The sequence below is a fragment of the Octopus sinensis genome, linkage group LG11 (genome assembly GCF_006345805.1).
Source record: "Octopus sinensis linkage group LG11, ASM634580v1, whole genome shotgun sequence".
NCBI lineage: Eukaryota > Metazoa > Mollusca > Cephalopoda > Octopoda > Octopodidae > Octopus > Octopus sinensis.
In genome coordinates, this window is record NC_043007.1 from 49,406,311 (window position 1) to 49,432,096 (window position 25,786).

A 25,786-nucleotide genomic window follows, 5' to 3' on the forward strand; every position below is an offset into this window, starting at 1 on the left:
CAAAATTTACATACATACACGAATATATGCATATGTATGTGTGTATATGAGTATGTTTACAGTCAGAAAGAAAGAGATACAGAAAGTGCAAGGCACAAAATAATAACTTATGGGAAACTGCTACACAAGGGAACTAACTCTTAGAACCCTAATGCAAAATTTTTCATTGGAAAACAGTGACGGGAGCGACACACACACACACACACACACACACACACACACACAGATACACAGATGTGTATATACATGTTAGTATATATGTATATATTATATTTCAATGTGAGTGTGTATGTGCGTGAATATGGTGCTGTTGGCTGGAGTTTAGAGGGCAGATTATTTACACACAAACACAGAAATGCCAATCTATAGACATATTATGCTTGCCAAGAAATTCAAATGTGTTTAGAGTTATTTCCCTTACAATGCATAAATTCTTTTCATACCTACCAGCACGATTTTTCCTTCTTTCAATTGGCGTATTCTATTTGTGAGTTGCATATGTGTGTGTGAAATTTATTCAACTTTTGCAGTGGATATGTCAGAGTTTTGATAAAGGTAAAATTTTATAAAGAACAATTAGTTGGGGATAATAATTTTATATAAGTGAAGTACAGTTTGGGTCTTTGTGAGATGTAATAGTAGATGTAATACATATAATGCATACATATACACAGGTATAGATATTTTTGTCTATATATCGATACATAGAGAGAGAGAGAGAGAGAGAGAGAGAGAGAGAGAGAGAGAGAGAGAGAGAGAGAGAGAGATCATAAAACTCCCGAATGTTACTCAGCTTATAGAATGGTTCGCAGTAAGGTATTTGTTAAATCATATACAAGAGGTCACCGAGATCCAGTACACCTTTAAGAAATGATGAGCTGAACACTCTAAATACGTATTAAATCAAGAGTCTACTACCGGTCCTGAGGTAATTAATGATGCCCTTCAGTGACCTAAAATTGAGGAACTTGCAGAAGATCCTTCCTTGGATGAGCTAAGTACTGCTATTAAAAACCTTTCCAGTAGTAAATCTGGACAAGACGGTATTCCCATAGAGGTGTACAAGCATGGCGGTAGATAACTGGTAAGAAAGCTGCGCAAATTGATCTATTTGATCTGGGAAGCTGGATCTGTTCCTCCAAAAGTTCAAATATGCCTCTATAACGCACTTTAACAAATTCAAAGGGAAGAAGAGTGTATATGATAATCACAGTGGGTTAAGTTCGTTGTGCATAGCTGGAAAACTTCTTACGAGACTGATCCATAACCGCATCAACAAACATATCCAGAATCCCAATGTGGATTTCGGGCTGGGAGAGGTACAGTTGGTATGATTTTTACTCATCAGCAAGTTGAAGAGAAAACACGTGAGCAAAATACTGACTTGTACATAGTCTTTGTCGACTTGACCAAGGCCTTTGATACAATGAATCACGGGGTACTATGAAAACATTTGTCAAAGTTGGCCTTCCTGATAAGGTGATACGGGTAACAGTATCTTTGCACTAAAGATTGATGACAACAGTGATATCTAGCATTCAATGTTCAGAGGCATTCTCTGTTGCCACTGGGCTGTGTTTTATCCCCTGCACTTTTTTCCACATTCTTTTCGATGTTGGCCCAACATGATTTTAGGGGTTAACATAAAGGTATAACATTTCAGTTTCGCATACACCAAAAAGAACAAAGTTTGAGATCAAAGAAATAGACCAAGGAAGAAATTTTATGTGATTTTTAAAATTTCCTGACGATTGCCCTTCGATTTCTCATACATTTGAGAGAATTAAGGAAACAGTCGACAGGTTTATTGCGGCAAGTCGTGCATTTAGACTGACTATCATCATCAAAAAGACTGAAATTTTTTTCCAACCAAAGCCTGAGACATAACATGCTCAAGATTCAAATGTGATGATTGACAATAAGCCACTCACATAGGTCAGGTCTCCCTCAGGCCATTCCTAGGTCAAACACGGACAATAAATGGCATGATTCAAAGACGTTGTGTAATTTGAAATGGATTTTGCTACTACCTGTAGCATGTTGAGCAACCACGTAGATGTTCCCTCATGTCATTGTTATTTTAGATAGAAAAGAAAGCTAACCAGTTGTAAATCGAATGTTATATTCTCTTCAGGGAGAGAATATAACATTCAAAGTCGTCAATAAGACATTTTAACAGAATATGATGGATATGTATAGTGATGAGCTGAACGCCATCAAGTTTTTTTTTTCAAATGTTAGAAGGACCCATTCTTGTCGTTAGGGGAAATATTCCTATAGATAGAAATCACACACACACACACACACACACACACACACACACACACACACACACACACACACACACACACACACACACACACACACATATATATATATATATATATATCAACGCTAATGAATAAACATCTGAAGTATCTTCAAAACATCACAAAGGAAATTAATACCATGGATAGTATGCTGGTTCAATAAGATAAAAGGGGAAATCTGTACAAAATTAACAAGGACTATTACTTGGAATTGCTTAAAAAAGAAATTAAAAAAAAAACATAAGATGTTCTCAGGAAAGCCAACCTTGAGGCTAAGAAAATTATGGAGAGGTATAACTTACAGATGAAGACAGAACCACTTGATCCTAAGCAACCTTGTTTTATTTTGAAAGATCATAAATACAATGTTTTTAATAACCCATCCTTAAGACTTATCTGTCCTTCTAGCTCTGATATCGGTGTACTTAGTAAAAATATTCTAGATAAATGTATTCCTAACTTAGTTAAAAAATTAAAGCTTAGTTTATGATCCAATTCATTCCAAGTCGTCGACTGGTTTAGTTCTATTACTAATAAGAGGAGCACTAAGTTTATCCAGTTTGACATTTCTAGTTTTTTTTCCTCCATTAACCCAATAGTACTTATTAAGGCACTTTGGCTTGCTCATAACAAAGCTGGTCTCACCAAGGAAAAAATTAATGTTGTGTTGGCCAACAGAAAATCTATCATAAGTTTGACAATAAGATGTGGGTCTGTAAAGACACACCTGATGGTTTTGATGTTACGATGGGAAGTTCTGATTCAGCACAAGTAGCTGATTTTTCTGTATATATATAATTTATGAAATGACAGACCAGTTCACAAACATCAATAGAGGGCTATATTGTGATGATTGTTTACTTTACCTTCAAAATGTTTCTGACCAAAAAGTACAAAAGGTTAAGAATAGTTTAGTTAAGTTTTCCGTAGAATGGGCTTAAGCATAGTTTTTGATGATGATGTAACGAAAGCCAACATTTTAGATATTACATTTAACTTACGCAATAATTCGTACTTCCCATACCACAAACCATCGACCAATCTTAAGTATATTAGCCAATTCAGTAATGATTTTAGGGCAATCACTAAGAACTTAGTTAAGAATATTTCATTCAGATTGTCTAAGTTATTTGCTAGTGTTGACATTTTCAACGACAAGGCTGAATTTTATAACTCTGTTCACATAAAGCAGGTTATACAGATAAAGTTACCTACATTAATTCCATTCAATCTTATTCTACCTTTAGTAATGTAGACATGAAATCTAGTTGTAAGGATAGAAACGATATCAATTTTAATTTATACGCCAACACCAGAGGAAGAGAGATAACCGTTATTTAACCCCTTTTTTTTTATTCTAAAGGTAAATCGAAGACTTTTAAAGATAGTTACACTAAAAATAAGACACCTAATAGCAAAACTACTTGGTTGATTATTCCTTATGGAAGGCACATTAAATCTAATTTTCTTTACCAGTTTCGGGAAGCTATTGTTAGGAATTTTCCAAAGAATTCTAGGTATTACTCTATTATCAACTCGCACACGGTTAGGATTGGTTTTTCCAACACACAAAGTCTCTCCTCATATAATATTAGTCTGTTAAATAAGAATAAATTTACTAATGTTAACATTAATTTAGCTAATACCAACCACACCCCTAGAAATAGTAATAACAAGGTTATTGTTTCTGAAGTCAATTCCAACAGAATTAAGTTTATGTCTAGTAATTCTAAGATTAGAAACTCTATATACCAGTGTAAAATTATTTCAGGCACCGAGGTCTTTTTTTTTTATATTGATAGTTCTTCTCAGTTATCTAAAAGAATTTCTAATCATTACTCTACATTTAAGGATAATAATAAACGTAATAGTACAGGGCTTAGTAAATTAATTTGGTATCTAAAAGACCATAAGAAACAATTTAATTTAGATTGGCTGGTTCTCTTCATTTCGTTCCCATGTGATAAAGGTAAGGAATTTTGTCATCTCTGTAATTGTGAGCTATTTTTAATTCTTTTTTCTAAAATTCTCCTTGTAAACACGTTTATAGAGCGTGCTTCTCGATGTAAACATTGGCAGAAACATACCTTTAGTTCATATAAATGATATCTACCATTATACATAATTTGAACATTGATTTTCTTCTTACATTTCACTTCCACTAGATAAATTTTCCCAAGACTTTAGGCTTTTATTTAATTCATATATCGTTCTATATTTCTCATTTATTTGGTTTCTGCTTTTTTTATTTTCTTTTACCCCCTCCTCTTTCTATAGGCTACCTTTCACACTAATTCCTCAAACGTTTAAAAAACAACTTAATAGCGTTCAGTTCCTCACTATACATATCCATCATATTCTGTTAAAATGTCTTAGTGATGGTTTTGTTTTATTCCTTCATTTCCCTGTAGAGAAGATAACATTGTTTTACACCATTTTATTCCTTTGTAATAATACCAATGATGTCTTCCAAACATGTGTCGGAAGTAAAAGAATTTGAATAACACCTGCGTTTAACTCCATTTGTGTATATATATATATATATATATATACATATATATATACATATATATATCTATCTATCTCTCTCTTTCTCTCTCTATATATAATCACATATATGTGTGTGTGTATTTCTGTCTCTGTTTCTCCCCACCACCACCACCGCTTAGAAACTGGTGCTGGTGAGTTTACGTCACTGTAACTCAGCGGTTCAGCAGAAGATATCGATAGATAGAGCACCAGGATTACAGAGAATAAGTCCAGCGGTTGATTTCTTCAACTAATAAGCGGTTTTGCAGCATGTCCACATTCAAATGACTGAAACAAGTAACAGAGTAAAAGAGTAATATATATATATATATATATATATATATATATATATATATATATATATATATATATATATATATATATATATATATATATATATATATATACATATGTATGTATGTATATATATATATATATACACATGTATATACACGTATATATATGTATGTATATATATATATATATATATATATATATTTACACATGCATATATGTACGTATATATATATATATATATATATATATATGTCTTTCGGTCAGCATTCATTACTCCACTGTCACTACCTCCATCCACTACAAACCCACAGACTCCCACTCATACCTCAGCTTCTCTTCCTCCCACCCTAAACACACCAAGCTTTCCATCCCCTATTCCCAATTCCTCTGTCTAAGCAGGCTCTGTAGTGACGACCATAACTTTGAGACTCAGTCTCAACTCATGACTCGCCACTTCATCTTACGTGGATATCCCCTCACCACTATACACCGCCCTTTCCAGAGCACGTTTTGTGGGCCGTGTATCCGCTCTCTCCCCGCGAACCCACCCCGCCGTCTCCCACCTCCTATTTCCCCTCACCTACCACCCACCACCCTACCTTTCTAACCCACCATACTCTGAGCCTTCCGAAGACTCCACTCCGACACCTCCACTTCACACAGACATAAAAAAGAGATGTTTTATTTGATCATATCCTTTTCGCAAATTGTAAGTTATTTTAACTTTTTGCTAGATGAAACTGATCGCTTTCATGATAATGGAGACAAGCTATCACCTTGAAATATTCCAGTTCTTATGTTTACTTTTTCAAGTTTTTCTTTTCTTCCTACTAATTCAGTATTCCAATGTTTCATACTTTCATTAACCATTTTCACCATATTTTCTGCCACTCCAAACATGCTCGTTATTTTACTTATCCAACTGTGCGTGACCATATTATTTGCTTTTTTGCAATCTAGCCATGCTACATTAAGTCCCGTCAATCTGCGCCTACAATTTCTAATTATCATTTTATCAACTACTTGGTGGTCTTTTGCTGCCCTACTTTTTTTCCTGCAGCCTTTCTCCTTTTTTGGATAATCCAGGTGATTATCGAGCTTTTCTGCTAAGACACCAGTTATAAACTTCCACATACGTGGTAAACAGGTTATAGATCAAAGATTTGATGCAAGTTATCTTTCAAGGGACCCTTGAGACATAACAGCGTTCGCTATTATTATTATTATTATTATTATTATTATTATTATTATTATTATTATTATTATTATTATTATTATTATTATTATTCAGTAGTTTTATTTATATAGCGTGCTTTCACTTCACTACCGAGCGCAGCTCTGTGTGCCTTAGGTATGTGCTGTGATTTGTTGTGATGCTCTGATGGTTATTGTATGGAAAGTGTTTTGCATAGGATGTGTGCAGTGCCTAGTAGTGCAACTTTCTGTATGTTATATGTGTTTGTAAGTCCTGGTGTTTTTGTTATGTATTTGTCTGAATATTTTTTTATCATGCCTAATGCACCTACTATGATAGGAATTGTTTCTGTTTTTAGATTCCACATTCTGGTTACCAGGTATTTGTATTTTGAAAGTTTCTCCATTTCTTTTAGAGACACGTTGTCATCTGCCGGTATTGATACATCAATTAGAAAGCATTTTTTTTCTTCATGATCTCTGACAACTATATCTGGTCTGTTAGCCTTAATTTCTCTATCTGTGTGTATCGGCATATCCCAGAGTATGGTTGCTTTCTCGTTTTCTGTGACCCTTTCTGGTGTGTGCCTATACCATCTTTTTTCTGTTGTTATTCCATAATGTTGGCATAGCTTCCAGTGTATGTAGGTTCCAACTCTGTCATGTCTGTGAATATATTCCTTCTTAGCCAGGACTGGGCAGCCAGAGATAATATGATTTATTGTTTCTTGTCCATCTCCACATATTCTGCAGTTACTTGTAATATTTCTTTTAATTACATGTTTTTGGTAATTTCTGGTGAGGAGGCTTTGGTCTTGTGCTGCAATTAAAAATCCTTCTGTCTCTGCTTTGAGTCCTGAGCTTCTCAACCATTGCTGGGATTTTTCTTTGTCTATTTCTTTTGCGTTTAGTTTAGTCCAGTATTTACAATGAAGGGGCTTTTCTTGCCATCGTTTTAGCATGGTTCATTGCTGTTCTATTTTTAGTTTGGATTTCGTTTGTTTTATAGTTTGGTTCTTTTCGTTTTTATGCTTTTGTTCTTCTTCTTCTTCTCTTCTTCTTCTTCTTCTTCTTCTTCTTCTTCTTCTTCTTCTTCTTCTTCTTCTTCTTCTTCTTCTTCTTCTTCTTCTTCTTCTTCTTCTTCTTCTTCTTCTTCTTCTTCTTCTTCTTCTTATTTATTTATTAGGTGGTATGATTTCTTGTTTGTATTTATCAGCTTCCTTAAATACTGAGAACAGTTTTTTGTTTTGCTCGTGTTTTGCCGCTATTTGCATCAGTTTTCCTTTTTGCAGTCCTATGGTGGTTATTTTCCAGTTGTATAAGGCCTCTACCACCTTCTATACGTTGTATATATAGTCTTTCTATGTCAAATTTTGGGTGATGTATCCTAGATCCTGTCATTATTTTTCTTGTTTTCCTATCTATTTTGGTCAGTTCATTTAGTGTCCAGTTAAGGATATTGTAGCTGTAACTTATAACTGGGACAACTAAAGTGTTAATACCTATTATTTTGTTTTTAGCATTGAGCTCTGTTTTTAGTATTGATCTAACTCGTCTTATTATTATTATTATTAGTAGTAGTAGTAGTAGTAGTATTATTGTTATTATTATTATTATTATTATTATTATTATTATTATCATTATCATTATTATTATTATTATTATTATTATCATCATCATCATCATCATCATCATCATCATCATCATATCATTATTATTATTATTATTATTATTATTATTATTATTATTATTATTATTATTATTATTATTATTATTATTATTATTATTATTATTATTATTATTATTATTATTATTATCATCATCATTATTATTATTACTACATGTTTCACTTTTGCTTTGTATTTGTATAAGTTGACTCCAAATCTCACCCACAAACTTCAAGGGAAAACAAGTAAGAAGTACAAGTTGGTATTATGCCTAAGGTGTCATATATTTGGCTTTGCGCATAGAATTGTTCTAGAGAATGTTTAAGAAAACATAAGAAAAATGTAGGCTTGTTAAAAAATTTGAGATTACATAGAGAGTATTTTATGCAGGATATAGGCAGTTCCAATGAGCGCGATCTTTTGAATTTCTGCCATTTTGGGGTTTCCTGGTCTCTAGGCCAGGTAGCAATCATCCCCTTTTGCTATCATTCCCAGGGCACCTATGACAACAGGTATTGTTTTAGTCTAGAGGTTCCAAATTTTGCCAATTACCAGTTCAAGATCTTTATACTTGCTCAGTTTTTGGTAGGTCTTAACTGATAAATTTATACCAATTGGTTCAGTCATATCGATGAGATGGCATGATTTTTGTGGTAAAGGTGCAAGGGATCAAAGGTCTCTATAGCTGCCTATGCCGGGACAAGGACCACAAACAACATCAGCACCGGCAACAACACTAAAGACATTAACCACTCTAGAGGGAAACGAGGGAAACTCTCCTACACTCCTCACCCCAAACAAAAATACACACATAAACAAGAATATAAACATACACACAGACACAGACGCACAGCAACAGACTCCTCATCTGCCAGTAGTGAAGATGAAGGAAAACCAAAAGGTCCCCAAAAAACAAAAAAGAAAGTACAAAAGAAAAACTTCACAAAGCATAACAACACTCAAAATAAAAAAATACAGACACCACCCACGAAAACATCTCCCCAATAACATCAACACCAATGCAACCAACAACCATCACTATCACCAGAATCTCCCAAACGTAAACAACCTAAACAGACACAGGAACAAAAACTCACACAAACGTCTAAAACACAGGTACGACACTCACAGCACACACAGACACAACCGAAATAACAAAAAGTCCATCACCACTACAGTCAAACAAACAAATTAAACAACACCAACACAAAACACCCACTTCGTACTCATCAGAAGGCACGACGAACTGATAGCCCTCGTAACACAAAACATAGAATTTGAAACGTGGTAGGTGTGATACATAGAATCGAGCACATTTCACTACCAGAAATTTTCCTTCTGGTGCGAATGTTGCTCGATTCCTACACAACAATTCAAGAGAAAACTCCGGAGAACGTGGAAACCCCGAACGTGAGATCCACATCGAAGCTCTTAAAGGGGCTCATCCCCCAAAACTCCACCACTTATGGAAATCGAACTACCTGACTTTCACAAGACACCTTTTCTTTCTTTCTTTAGCTTGCCAACATACAGAATAGAAATTTTAAATGTGCAAGGCCTGTGGTCACCATGGGAGGAAGGGCGCCGGCTCAACGACTTCAAGTCTCTAGAATTCGATATAATTGCTGAGACCAGGATTTCCAATGCAGGCGCACCGGCCCACACGTTCGACGACTGTCAGATTTTTAACGTTTATAAATCAGTCCTTTTTTTATTATTATTTTTTCCCTTTTCGCATGTTTTTACAGTCATTTACTTTTTTAAAATATTTACTTACTTTTTAAAAATTATTTTTATTATTTTAATTATTATTTTTTTATCCTTTTATCATTTTTACCATTTTTTATTATATTTATTATTTTTACCTTTTTGTGTACGGCAACAGGTCGTCGTACTCTACTACTGGTGGCAAGTTGTCGAATTCAACGCGTACTCCCGTTGGGTCTATCTTTTTTCCGAACAGTTCTCGTAGTTTTTATTATTTTTATCATTTTTACCTTTTTATGTACGACAACAAGTCGTCGTACTCTACTACTGTCGGCAAGCCGTCGAACTCAACGCGAACTCCCGTTGGGTTTATCTTATTTCCGAACAGTTCTCGTAGTTTTTCACATCTCTCGTCGTCAATAACAATTGCTTTGGTGCTTTCTGGATAGTATTCCGTCGTTATTTCCACTCTTATTACTGTTTTCATTTTTGAGATTTTCTTCTCTATCTCTGTACTTTTCGCATATGTTACCATATGCCATTTATGTTTTGGTTCTTTTTCATTTGTTTGTTTCTGTAGTTCCACTTGTTCTTCCGCGTTGACTTCCTCTGATGTTTTTGGTATCTCACGTTGTGCTTCTTGTTTACTTTTTCTTTTCTCTAGTGGACTATTTGGCGGTGAGTCCACGTCTTCTTTCCTTTTCTTTTTCCTATTCATATCTGTATACTCCTCCTCCACCTTCTCTGGACACTTCTCACATACTGGGTTCGTCGCTTCGGCATTTTGCTCCTGCCCGTCGCCCTGCTGCTTTTGTTCCTTTTCATCTTTATCGTCATTCTGGGGACACCTTGCTCTCATGTATCCCCTTACGCCACACTGGTAACAGGTTGGCGGTCTTCCCTCCACCACTACTCCCAGTTTCATGTCCTCTGGTAGTATCATCTCCTCCGCCATCTTATGCAAGTCCTGTAAACTGACCTGGATGGCCATCTCGAGGGCGTAACCCCACCATTTTACCTCTTTCCTCCTCACTTTCAACACCTTCAGGTCTTCCTCCATACTATACAGGATGGCTTTCACTAGCCACACATCCTCAATCTCCGGAGGTACTCTGCCAGTCCTTACCCTAGCCACTCACTTGCCACAGTAAGTCAGAAGAAGTACCCACTCTGGTGTCAGCGTTACAGTGGAGTGGTTAATCGCTTCTTGTTCACAAGTTAACCTTACCTCTACTGTGCCATATTTCCTCCCTCTCGGTTAAAATGTTGTGAGGCGTTTTACCTCCTTTAAGCATTTCTCTATAGCCTCTACTGTGGATATTTCTTTTTTTTTCGATGCCGTGGACAGCGTTCTATACACCACTGTCCGCTTCATCACGCTCGCTGTTAAATTTTCTGGCTGTGCCAACCTCAAACAGTTTCCATCTTTCTCTATGAGTCTGTTGAACTCCTTCAATTTCTTCTGCTCCATCTTTATCTCTCATACCTGCAACACGTCAGCTGTCAAACTTCTTCCAGTGGCTGCAGCATAGCTGCTGGCTGGAATTGGTTCGCACACCATTCTCTGCTTCTTGTCTACTTCACCCATGAATAGGGAAGAAAACAATTATAATATCACAGACAAAAACGGCAACAACAATTCAACAGTTTAACAATGATATTCAAAAAGTAGGTTACCCTTACGAGAGACCTTCAACAGGAATATGACAATTTAACTCACAGGGATCAAAAATGATTAAAAAAGCACCAAAAATAGCTCGCTGACTGACATTACTGTTTATGTCCATTATTTATTAGTTGTGGACCAGCACGCTTCTCACTTGGGGGGTGTCCACCACAACACATAATAATAATAATAATAATAATAATAATAATAATAATAATAATAATAATAATAATAATAATAATAATAATAATAACAATAACAATAATAACAATAACAATAATAACAATAACAATAATAATGATTATCATTATTATTATTATTATTATTATTATTATTATTATTATTATTAACTGCTGACGAAGCAGACGTGTTTTATAATCTCTCTTCGAAGCGAAATAATCTTACTAGAGGAAATAGAGTTCGAGACAATTATTATAGGGGTTGAATATTATAAAGTGTTTTATTTTAAGGCAAAATGTTAAATTCGTTTCCTTCTCAGGTCATCCAAATAAACGATCATGAACATTTAACACCACGCCCCACAAATGAACACCGAAAGTGCATAAAATAACTTTAACACACTGAACACAAAGAAAAGAGTGACTGCTAACTTAACTGCAATGCAAAATATTAATAAAATTAGAAAACTAAAAGAAAACATAGATATTTTAATTCACCCGAGTAGAAATCTTGTCATCGTCCATAACCAGAACAGAACAGCAGCAACAAAGAGAACAACAACAACAACAACAGTATTCAGTTGCGTATCGTTTTCGGGTTTAAACACGAGTAATAGTAAATTGTTTTTTGCTAATGATTTTCTCAGTAGATAAATATTTTCCTGAAAGATCAAAAACCTATGAATATTTTGTCCATCAAAATGGGCCCAGACTTGCTCAAAGGTTTACAAAAGCCAATGAGAAGAGAAAACCAACGTACCTATACCTTGTGATAAACATGGGACCACACCCAAACATGAATTGGTAACAGCTTCCGTGAGACAAGAAAATACACGGACAAACACACAGACACTAAGGCACACACATACATAGACGCGCGCGTGCATACACACACAGACAAATTTACCGATACATACATAAAAGGATATACTCAGACACACAGGCACAGAGGCACAGATTCATAGATACACAGATGCACACACATTTGCGGGTAAAGATAAGCAAGTTGTACGATTGCAGGAGAGAAAGGAGAGATTTGGAAAAATAAAAATGTTCGCTGTGATTGATGAAAACCAAACGTTTTATTGGTCATTACGAGATTACTTTGCGTCTTGTGTTAATCAATCAAATGCTGAAAGGCTCTCTGCAACATCTAATTTTTAAGTGTCAACAACTATCCTTTCGAAGTAATTACCTGACTAAGGGGAGAGTCTACAATGCAAATGTACAGATTGATAGTAACCCGATGTAGAAAACATGTATCAGATTAACAGAAGATGCTTTTAAAACAAGATTCTACTTGCGTAAGAATTTACGAACTTTTTTAAATATTTGAACACAAGGTTTTCCACGAGTCTGGCCGGGAATATTCTGCTTTTGAAGAAATACGGCTTAGCTCACTTTAAAGAACACTAGTCTGTTTTAGAAAGAGATAATCTATATAAAGATAGTATTCACATACAATTCTATGGGATATCCGTTTGACCGAGTATTACATCATTCTTTTTCAGAATAAATTTGGTTTCAACCTGAAATCAGCGTTCCTCGAGGCACACATCGAAATACTTGCTCGGTATTATCTTATATGCCTACATATATGTGTGTATATATATATATATATATATATATATATATATATATTGATATGTTTACTTACACACACACACACACATACACACACGCTTTTTGAAATTTTGGCATTTTACATTGTTTAACAACCTTTTCTGACGTTTTTAATGACCTTTCTTTTTCAAACTGTTTTACGATGTCTGCACAGCAACAATTTGTTTAGGTTCTGGTTTTTGTGATAATGAGTTATTTTCATTTATTTGCATATCCTACATGAATTTTATCAGAGCATTTTTACTCTTAAATAGGTATGCGTTTTGTGGGGCGTGTATGCGTGTGTGTGCATTAATTTTTTTTGTTTGTGAACCCCCAAAATCTTTGTGTGAGATTTTCACACTTAAGAAGACACATAGAATGAGAACGCGGTCGGTCCAAATTCTATTTTTGTCTCTTCATTTTCAAATTATATTTAGTGTGTACATTTATCAGTGCCCCATTGTGTACATTATTGATTACCTTTAAGAAGCTATTCCATATAAAAGTAAAAGCTTCCATAAATCCTTATTGGGGTTCTTTGATAAGTGTCCATGCATTTAAGCGACCTTATGTACATTTAAAGCGATTTAAAATCTTCAATTCTGGGCTAAAAGATTTTCTTGGCGAAGTTTGCGTATACAAAATCTTTATCATTAGAGAGAGACAAAATACTTCTGGGGAAATGATTGCGTTTGCATCGTTTTTTATATTTTGATGAACAGAGTTGTGTTATAAGCACAACGTGTATATAATAAACACATGTTGTAATACTGCATTTTGTCTTATAGGCATACATATATGTGTGTATATGTTTATATGTATATACGCACACACAAACAGAAATACTGCATTTTATCTTATATGCATACATATATATGTATGCATATATTAATTTGTTTACTTACACACATGCACACACGCACACACATACACACACACACACAGACACGCATACACACATGAAGTTAGGGAGAACAGAGTGAAAGCGAGAGAAATAGTAAATGAAAAATAAACAGTCATGTTTAAAGATAACTTCAGAGACAAGTAAAATAAAGTATTGTTTTATTAAATTTCTTCTTTGTTTTTGGAATTTATATTTTTCCTCTTCTTCCCATCTTCTCCTTTACCGCGCTCCCGTTTGAAGCTCAGCATTTCATCCAAATTCTGTGGTAGTTGTTTATTATGCGTTTCAGGAAGAGTCAATAGCAAGCTCGATGCAATGAAACAACCAGCACCAAATACAAGTCCTGGCCCCCAAACAACACGCGCAGCCTGAAAAATAGAAATTTACAAATTATATATATATATATATATATACATACACATCTCTCTCTCTCTCTCTCTCTCTATATATATATATATATATATATATATATATATACATACACATCTATATATATATATATATATATATATATATATATATATATATATACGTATCTGCATGTGTGTATGTTTGCGTGCATGTGTGTGTTTGCGTGTGTGCGTGCGTGTGAAAATATTGGTGACGATGTGTACGATAATTAACAGGAAGGACAAGAAACAGATATGGATAAGCACTGTTTAACAGCCAGCTTTTTGTTCAGAGTTAATGCGAGCAGTCATCGCTCGCTATAATTGTACTTAAATACTAATGTAATTCCATGTAGAAAGAAGTAGTCGGTTAACAAAGACGTTTTGAACCGTTGGCTTTTAAATGTATGTAGTGAAGTGTTGGTGAGCCTTAGCATGCCGGCTGGTAAAACATTAGGTCGAAAGCCTAATAAGTACATGATCAATCACACTGATCAGTCAGTTATTATATATCATGGGTTCCTGGGTATGAAAGAAAATTAAGGACAACGAAGATTACGTTACGACTGATAGTTGGGGTATATGGATTGGATTGTTTCGATAGTAACACAGAACCATGTCAATTAAGTAGGTAGTAAATGGAGTGAGAATGAATGGCGTTCACGTTCCTGATCGTTAGTCTGAGCTGGTGTTATTGCCTGAAGTACAATCATCTGTCTAGCGACTGCACTGACTCCTATCAGGGAATCACCAAAAGAGTTGTAGGTATGACTGAGATCAAACATGACTCGTAAATTCAATGATGTCGGTCAGTTGTCACATTCGTTTTTGTATGGCATATTAGAAGCAGCAAGGAGTGCAGAACATGAATGGTGTGTGTTCTGTCAACATTTGGGAGGGTCATCACTGCAAAAATATATAAATGACATAAGGAAAAGTAAATCGCTAGCAATCTGTCGTCAAGTGTGCTACGTTCAATTTCCACAGACCTGAATTTCCGAGAGAAATCTATATACTAACTAAAACATTTCACTTACCAGCATTCTTGTGTAAGGAGAGATCATGCTACCGATACGTGCTGTAGCTGAGGCTACACCCATTCCAGCAGTCCTGTTAAAAGAGAATCCAACAATATTTGATTAAAGAGACTTTTTATAGAAACTATCTCGAGACAAACATCTAAGGCCTTGTTCGTTGTTATCATTGTCTATGTTGGTACTTAGTCCTAGGTAACCATACAAATCAATGATGAATGATAATCAAACCACAACTATTCAGTGGTTTTTCACCATTGCATCCAGAACCACATTTTCCATGGCTCGGAATAATCGGGCATGGCGATGAGAACGAGGGTAGCGCCTACTTTTGCCAACCTTGTCATGGCATACTTGGAAGTCCAAATATACGAACATGCAAGATTAAAATTTGGGAAAAGTTTCCAAAAATACCTACTTAACAACTGGAAACGCTACCTGGATGACTGTTTCATCCTTTGGCTACATAAAATTTAACAACTCACAGAATTTGAAAACTTAATCAACAGCACTAACCACAGTATCCAATTCACTATGGAATACAATCACCAACAACTACCCTTCCTGGACATCTTAATAATAAAGAGGGATACTGAGATTGAAACCGACATCTTCTTCAAACCAACAGACTCAAAACAATATCTTCTATTCTCCTCTTGCCACTCAAAACATACTAAAATAAATATACCGTTCAACTTAGCGAGAAGAATTTGCACGATTGCATCAAATCCCGAAACCCGAGAAAAGCGACTTCAAGAACTTAAAACCTCATTACTAGATAGAAAATACCCGGCCAGTCTAATCAAAAATGGAATAGAACGTGCAAAAATGATAGACATCCAAGAGTTACGGAAAACAAGAAAACACCATGACACACAATCCAAGAAACCAGGAAGCATATGACATCATCCACCAAAACATACCCATCCTTATGAAGGACCCACGAATGAAAAAGGCACTAAAAACACATAGGATTATTAAAAGCAAGAGACAACCGCAATCTCTAAAAGAATTACTCACCAGCGTCAAATTACCCACCAAAAATACAACCCCACAAGTCAAAAAATGCAACCGCTCTAATTGCGGAACTTGCATCTTTCTCTTAGAGGGCTCAACATACACATTTAAGTCAGGCCTAAATTTTACCATAAAACATGACTTCACCTGTGCTTCGAAGAACTTAATCTATGTTCTTAAATGTGGAGGTTGTGGTGGAGACTACATTGGTCAAACAAGCTTAACTTTGAGGAATAGACTTACGGTGCACAGACAACAAATCCGGGACCCCTCAACTAGGAAAATTCCCGTTAGCCAGCACCTAGACCAATGCTCCGAAGACAAAAACCCTAAATACCAAATCTTCCTTCTCTATTAATGCACTGGAAACACTTCAACCCAATTCCGTTTAAATAAGAGAAACATACTGATTAAAAAATATAAACCACAGCTAAATATCCTTTAGAAAGAAGAAAAAGCAGTATAAGGAAGAGAAAAAGCACTCAATTTCAACACAAAAAAAGAAACAATAAAATTTTAGTAACGATCTTCCACCCGGTTTCGAAACCACAGCTCCAAATCACCACACAAACGCAAGATGCTGACGTCACCCACTTCCAGTCCAATGATATTCCACAAACACCAGTTGCTGACGTCACATAATTCCAAACCAATCAAAACCAAACTTCAACGAATATAACAAAAAGACCCTTTAAGAGAACCAACCAACCGGAACGACCTATAACCGTATACTGCAAGGAAACCAACCAAGCAGAATGACAAGCTTGACCACGGAAGAAAAACGTCATCAATCTTTTAACGAATCAAAATCAGATCCACTCGCAGAAAAAAAATTTATAAATACATCTTTCCCTAAAACATACCATTGTAATCGGAAGCGACTGTTTAAAGATCTGAGAAACCATAATTTCCCCCTTTTTTTACTATTTCAATTCTCACACTGGCTTTTTTCAGTATGACTTGTTGACCACCACTGAAATTAATGAACCTTGCACATTCTAACAAATTAATATACAGTTTTAACTTCAAACTTACACCTTCTGTTTTGAACATGATAATTTATTAACATTGAAACATTTTAATTTAACAACATTGAAACATTTCAGTTTGTCAACATTGAAGCATTTTGATTTGTCAACATTGAAACTTATAACGATGATTTTCTAATTTTACACTTTTACCATTGATAAACAAAAAAAATTGTTGAAATTAGTTTGGTATATATGTAAATAAATGTATTTTAAACATTTACGAGCTTTTGAAATTTAAGTGCATTTTCAACAACACATTTTCCTATATATATATATATAATATATATATATATATATATATATATATATATATATATATATATATATATATATATATATATACATATAAATATACACACACAAATGAACGTGTAGATATTTGTGATTAATCCTAACCTTAATGTAGTCGGATAGATTTCAGGAGTATATAACCATAAACCACCAAAGGCACCACTGATACCGACCATTCCAAGTAAAGACAAAACTACTGTAGCAGTATTGATGGCGTCACTGTCTGTAAATAGAAAATAGAGGTCAACATTATCACAAACTCAAAACAGGTTGCTTCTGGGCTTCTAGATAGAAATGAAAATATGTGATGCTTATTCATCTCATATTATGGGTTGACAACCGAAAACGAGCAAATATGAATTCAATTCAAACATTATTTTATATATTTAACTTCTGATCAGTTGATGTCTTCTTTTCGATGACAACAACACCAACAACTACATTTGATGACACCTTCTAGATGTATAAATGGTAACCTGGTAATTTTAAAAAATTCGCTAAATAAATTCACTGATATTTAATAGACTTGGCCTCGAATTTTTTGGATTATTCAAATATATCTGACCTTATGTCAGTGCAATTTGATCTTTAACCACTTCATGCAAAGAGAGTTAAACACAAAATAGAAAAAAATTGCATAAATGAAATGACTTACCTTTTCCATGACTGTTTGTCTGTCTGTCTGTATGTCTGTCTGTCTGTATGTCTGTCTGTCTGACTATCTATCTGTCTCTCTGTTTGTCTCTCTCTGCCTATCTGTCTGTCTATCTATCTGTCTGTGTGTCTATCTGTCTGTGTGTCTTTCTGTCAATCTGTCTGTCTGTCTGTCTCTCATTCACCCCTGTCTCTCTGTTAACAAGATCGTCTTAAATATTCAAGATAAAAGCGTAAAGAGAAAGATAAGTGTGCGATCAAGTTAACATTTCTGCTTTTTGTTATGTCACTTCATACAATCTCGTTTTAGAAAGATCTTCTGGTCAATCATTGTTGTGTTTGCATTGAATCTCAGTGTGTGTTCATGTGTGTGTGTGTGTGTGTGTGTGTGTGTGTGTGTGTGTGTGTGTGTGCGCGTGTGTTGTGTGTGTGTGTGTGTGTGTGTGTGTGTGTGTGTGTGTATGAATGCACACATACACATACACAGACACACGCACGTTTAGTATTGTTTCATGCTATCTTTAAAAGCCTGCCGAGCCTTTTCATCGCCATGGGATTTTCTTTCTTCACGTAGTGTCTGTTTTTGTTTATTTATTGACCGCTATCATTCTATTTTTAACTCAGATTAATTTACTTTGCTTTATGCAGTGGATATGTCAGAGTTTGGTTAATGTTTACATCTTGGCCTGGAAATGAAAATCCAAAAAATATACTGGAATGGATGTAAAACAATGTGTAGGAAAGGAATATGAAAAGAAAATGCGAGAAAAGTAACGGGAGGGTGGGGAGAGAACTTCGGAAACTTCACAAGATCCGAGATTTTCCTTCGTAACTTTCAGGAAAATGTCGGTTCTTTTCCCAGAGGGTTGGGAGAGGACTTCGGAAAATTCACAACCGAATTATGCGTGTCAAGATGTAGGGGTTAATGTTTAGGTTAGAAAAAGGTTATTTATTTAGCCTTTCATTGTATATACCTAAAACCACGACGAGTTGGAATGTATAAACTAGTAAATGGAAAAGCATGCAAGGTAAAAAGAAAAGTTAATTTCGGCCTGTGTGTGTATACACGTTCTAGTAGTAGTAACCCACAGATAAAGATAGAATGATGTTGTAAGAGAAAAGAAATTGAGCTAGTAAAAGTTATAGAGTCGAGGGATGTTGTGTCTCATAACCTTCTTTCTCCCTCTGTCCCTAATGGTCGCTGTCAATGAGTTTTCACCAACTCGCTTCTCCAACAATAGAATTCGTTGGAGGTCTGTGATATCTATTCTAGCTATTGGTGAAATAGTAGAGGTTAGATGGGTCAAGTGGCGAAGACATTATTTTGTTTAGCTAAGGCATCTGGCAAATTTAACTGCTGTCACAGAAAAACTATTGTTTTACCGTAAGAAAAGTGCTGATGAACTGTTAATTGAAATTCGGCTATCTTTTTTAAAAATGCACTTTTGAAGGTGAGATGCAAAACTGCATCAACCCCCTTTCTTTACACATATTTTAAGATGACATTTTGCAGAAATACATTTTATAGAGTGTGGATTACATTAGATTGAGAAATCAAAGATCTTTGAAAACAATAATAAACAAAGTGGTAACGATATTTGGACAAAAAAAAAAACGTTAGTGTTTGCGTGAAACAAGTCAAAGTGTATTAAAACAATATCTTTTACAAACCTACTAAAATGACTGGATATATAGATCCAGGATATATAAGGCTTAAACTGCAAAACAGTTTTGTCATTTAGCAATTTTTCGCGCCGATATTTTAAATGGGTAACAAGTACTCTTCGATTTTTTTGTGGAGAGAGAGGGGAGAGAGTGAGTGAGTAAAGGTGTTTTGTCATCTATGTATTTTTTTAATGGCCTGTACAATATAAATTTCGAAATGCAGATTTTTTGGCAGATTCGGAATCTCCGCCCTCGATATAGTGTGTTCATGTAAAAATAAGGCCAAAAAATATCTCAAAGGAGTGCGTTCCATGATCTTTACCTCCGCCGATTTGTACATACCCCGGTGGCTGATCTATGAAATTTGGAGAATGGTTTGCCGTATGGCAAATGTAACCGAGTATGTGGAGATTACAATAGCTTGTCAAATTGTCAGTCATAACAGTAATTCATGGAAAAATGTTTTGTCTGATAACATTCTCCAACGTCTCTGTACTCCTATTTCGTTGAAGAAATCCTTTTCTGGTTGTGGTGTCATAACACCCGACAACTCATGTCTTGCGATACATTCATCCTACATTGTTCTTGCTATTGAAGAACAAGCTTTCATCGATCTCTACGATTTGATCCGGACCAACAATGGGAATTTTGTCTTGTAGTAGTTTTGCCGAACAAACATCCCTACAGAACTGGTACCACTGAACAGCAGTTTTTATATCAATGCAATTCAGACTTGAAGATATCGTCACAGGCAATTCGAAAATAAAATAAAGCACTAAATGAAAAATTACATATAATGGTAGCTTAGAGCTTTCTATAAATGTACCTTTCCTGATGGAAAGAGGGTTTTTTTTTTACATTTAGCGCACTTTTTTTTACATTTAGCGCACATTCACCGAATGTGTGCAAGCACACGTTTTTTCATTGGCAATATGTTTTGTCTTCAGATAATCTATAATGTTCTCTGGTGTAAAGTACAGTAATAGTTCCAATCTGGGTGTACACAATGTAAAATAAATTTAGAAAAATAGCAAGAACTGCTTCTTTTTAAAGGGTACAAATATTGTGATGAAGATGATGATGATTGTTGCTGATGGGATGGCTGTGGTAGCTTCTTGATTTCAATTAGAGTTTACGGAAATAATGTATGAACTTGTGCAATGTTAATCCTTCGAATTTATTTTTAATAGTGATAATGAAACAATGGGTTCAGTCCTTAGCGCCAAAATTAATTTATCTTGCAAAAGAACACACAAACATACATACACACCTATACAATTTCAGAAGCATGGCTTCTTGTAAAGAAGATGATGATGATGATTGTTGCCAATGGGATGGTTCACACACACACACACACACACACACACACACACACACACACACACACGCACACGGCACGCCAACTTCAAAAGAACTGCTCTGATCCAATCGCGTTCTCTGTCTTCTACTTGAGAACATCCCCTTCCCCCTCCCCCCCAAATTTTTTTACGGAAACCTACGATCTTCAGAAACAAGCAAATACACGTGCTTTAAGAAGTGATAAACACGGTTCTTATATCCAAAGATCACCCATGGTTCTATGCAGCTGTTGCGATATCACTCTTTATGAAGGAGTTTTCCGTTTCCACGGTAAAAATAATACTGCCGTTACATTTTTCATGGAACACGATATCCTGCCGTTTACCCACAATTGTCCGACATGTAATTTTCCATTTATTTCGCGCGAGGAAACGAACATGTGGCGTTGCTGTAGGATGGTACGACGACGTCGCCAATCCAGAAGGGAGTGTGGATATTCTGAATCTTTATTGAAGCACTTTCTGGAAAACACCCATGTTCCGCCTTAGAAAGTAATGCCTTTTTGTAAATCACTTCCTCAGCACAGCTTGGTCGCACAGATTAATCGAGGACAATCTCGGATTCTCCCGTAAAACATCTGTAGATTGGCACTCTTTCTGTGCTGAGGTCTGCCAGTCTTGGGCATAAAACAGCCAAAATAAGATTGGAGGAGATGGGGTTGAAATTGAGATAGATGAATCGGCTCTGGTCCATTGAAAATATCAACGTGGCAGAATAATCGAAACGGTTTAGCTTTTTGGTGGACTGGAACGCTTGACGAAGAGATCATTTATGGTCCCACTTTTGACCGAATGTAGCGAGGGCAACAGAAGGGATGCTGACACCCTCATTCCTATCATTAGACGCCACGTCAGGCCGGGATCAATAATCTATAGTGACTGTTGGCGTGTGTATAGTGACTTGAGCAGCATGGGCTATACACACTTTCAGGTTAATCACTCTGAACACTTTGTGGATCCCCATAACCCAGCTGTTCACACTCAGAATATTGGGCGTTTATGGGGAAGCCTGAAAAAGGGCATTGATCGTCCCGGAATGAGACCGATGTATCTCAAACAGTATGTCGATAGGTTAATTTTTATACGGGCCAACTTAGAGACTCCATAAGTTTTTTTTTAGAAGCTGGAAAACTGTACCCGTGTTTCTGAGGACTTGGAAGAATTGGTTTTTGATGTTTAGTCACCTAGCAGAAACGTTAGCACGCAGGGCGAAATGCGTATTTCGTCTGCCGTTACGTTCTGAGTTCAAATTCCGCCGAGGTCGACTTTGCCTTTCATCCTTTCGGGGTCGATAAATAAAGTACCAGTTTCGCACTGGGGTCGATGTAATCGACTTAATCCCTCTGTCTGTCCTTGTTCGTCCTCTCTGTTTAGCCCCTTGTGGGCAGTAAAGAAATATATTAATGAAATAATTTGGATAAATCTTTACAAGTGCACCTCCATACAGTTCATAAAGAAAAAACCTCGGATTTCTCGCGTGTAGATCACCAACCCTGGCCTCCTAATCTGCTGCAAACCCCTTATTTTTTTTTATAAAAAAAAGGATGGGGTAGGAAACTGGAACCCCACCTCAATGAAATTATTTGAAAATGTGCATAAACAGAATATACATTGTACAGGCAATTAAAAAAATACATAGATGACAAAACACACCTTTACTCACTCACTCTCTCCCCCTCTCTCTCCACAAAAAAATCGGAGAGTACTTGTTACCCACTTAAAATATCGGCGCGAAAAGTTGCTAAAGGACAAAACTGTTTTGCAGTTTAGGTCTTATATATCCTGGGATCTATATATCCAATCATTTTAGTAGGTTTGTAAAAGATATTGTTTTAATACACTTTGACTTGTTTCACACAAAACACTAACGTTTTTTTTTGTCCAGATATCGTTACCAATTTGTTTATTATTGTTTTCAAAGATCTTTGATTTCTCAATCTAATGTAATCTACACTCTATAAAATGTATTTCTGCAAAATGTCATCTTAAAATATGTGTAAAGAAAGGGGGTTGATGCAGTTTTGCACCTCACCTTCAAAAGATAGCCAAATTTCAATTAACAGTTCGTCAGCACTTTTCTTACGGTAAAACAATAGTTTTTCTGTGACAGCAGTTAAATTTGCCAGATTCCTTAGCTAAACAAAATAATGTCTTCACCACTTGACCCATCTAACCTCTACTATTTCACCAATAGCTAGAATAGATATCACAGACCTCCAAGGAATTCTATTGTTGGAGAAGAGAGTTGGTGAAAACTCATTGACAGCGACCAAGAAGGTTATGAGACACAACATCCCTCGTCTCTATAACTTTTACTAGCTCAATTTCTTTTCTCTTACAACATCATTCTATCTTTATCTGTGGGTTACTACTACGAGAACGTGTACACACACACAGGCCGAAATTAACTTTTCTTTTTACCTTGCATGCTTTTCCATTTACAAGTTATACATTCCAGCCCGTCGTGGTTTTGGGTATATACAATGAAAGGCTAAATAAATAACCTTTTTCTAACCTAAACATTAACCCCTACATCTTGACACGCAAAACTCGGTTGCTGTGAATTTTCTAAAGTCTTCTCCTCACCCTCTTGGAAAATATTTCCCCCCACAAATTTCTTTATAATCGTAATGTATGCCGTTTTGAACGGTATTTCTATAAAATTTCATTGGAAAAAAACCCGACATTTTCCTAAAAGTTACGAAGAGCTCGGATCTTGTGAATTTTCCGAAGTCCTCTCCCAACCCCGGTGGAAAAGATTTTCCCCACAAATTGCTTTATAATCGTAATGTATGCCGTTTGAAAGGTATTTCTATAAAATTTTATTAAAAAAACCGACATTTTCCTAAAAGTTACGATCTTGTGAATTTCCGAACTCCTCTCCCCACCCTCCCGTTGCTTTGTGCGCATTTTTTTTTTTTTTCATATTTGTTTCCTACACATTGTTTTACACCCATTCCAGTATATTTTTTTGATTTTCATTTCCGGGTCAAGATGTAAACACTAATCCAGAGTTTTATAAAGGAAATATTAATGGTGGATAATAGCTTTACAGAAATGTAGTGTAGTTTGAAGTTTTGTGAGATCTATTGCACCGAAAGAATTGTGTTGTCAAGGCTGGAATTGACAAGTGGTGTTTGTTCCGTATCTACTTACATACACTATCTTATCCTTTTCTCCACGAGTGAAGGAAATCTCTTACTAGATAAAGTAGAGAGGAATTGTCATGCAAACATATATATATATATAATTATAAATTAGGTTATCTGAGAGATACCATCACGCATCTCTCAGATACCCTAATTTATAATTTTTAATAATTATTACCTTTGTAAGATTTTTATTCCCATGCTGGCCACTTGACAAGATCGATATTTAAATATCAATCTTATCCTTATATATATATAGATATCAGATACCCTAATTTATAATATAAATGTATGTATGTATGTATGTATGTATGTATGTATTTATGTATATAAATCAACTTTTTGTGCTTCAATATTGCCGATAAAATGTAGATGTCTTACCACCAACCGACTTCAGAACTGCCACGGCTAACAATGTCACAGCTGAGGCAGCAATGAGAATTATGATGGCTTTCTTCCGTCCAAATCTGAAAAATGGTACAAAATAAGATTATGGTGGTGAGCTTGAATGATGAGTTTCATAGACTGGTACATGGAGTTAATTATCTCAGATATCGTAGTAGACCTTTCAGTGATATGTACAATGCAATAAAGAAAGGCAAGCGACGGAGAGAGTGAAAAAGAAAGAGAGCGAGATAGAAATAGAGAGAGAAGGGTAGGGAAGAGTGAAAGAGAGAGCGCGTGGAGAGAGGGCGAGAGAGAGAGAGAGAAGGAGAGAGAAAAAGAGAGAGAACTCCAGTGTTTGACTGGCATATATTTTCGAAAGGGCAAAAGGCAAAGTTGTCTTCGGAGGAATTCGAGTTGAGAGCGCGTAGAGCTGGAACAATAACTGCGCAAAGCTGTCCAACTAACACTTTAACGATTCCACAAGTTTGCCGTCTGAAATCACATTCTTTTGTCTCAGATGAAAGCAAGGCATATTTGATAGCACAGTTGAAAATAGAATGTGTTTGGAAACAAGAGGCAAACTGTTTTGATCAAAGTCAGTTGAACTAAGGTTATTCTGGGGTATCTATAACAACAAAACTTGTAAAATTACTGTACTTACAACCACCAACCTCTGTTCAGTATTTCATCTACACCAACTCTCTGTCTGTCTTCTGTCTCTCTCTCCCCTTTTCACTCCTTCTCCTCTTTTCGC

General features: G+C 35.6%; 1 protein-coding gene across 4 annotated transcripts in view; it reads right to left on the bottom strand.

Annotated features, from left to right (window-relative positions):
• Positions 1-14,198: 14,198 nt before the first annotated feature.
• Positions 14,199-25,786, bottom strand: part of LOC115217630 (organic cation transporter protein-like) — a 205,404-nt gene continuing 193,816 nt past the window's right edge. For all 4 annotated transcript variants that reach the window (XM_036507488.1, XM_036507489.1, XM_036507487.1 and 1 more), the window contains exons 7-10: positions 25,027-25,112; positions 17,925-18,042; positions 15,484-15,556; positions 14,199-14,425 (exon numbers count right to left, since the gene is read on the bottom strand). In XM_036507488.1, the coding sequence (XP_036363381.1) occupies positions 14,219-14,425; positions 15,484-15,556; positions 17,925-18,042; positions 25,027-25,112 (484 nt within the window). In that variant the 3' untranslated portion in view covers positions 14,199-14,218. The remainder of the gene's footprint in view (positions 14,426-15,483; positions 15,557-17,924; positions 18,043-25,026; positions 25,113-25,786) is intronic.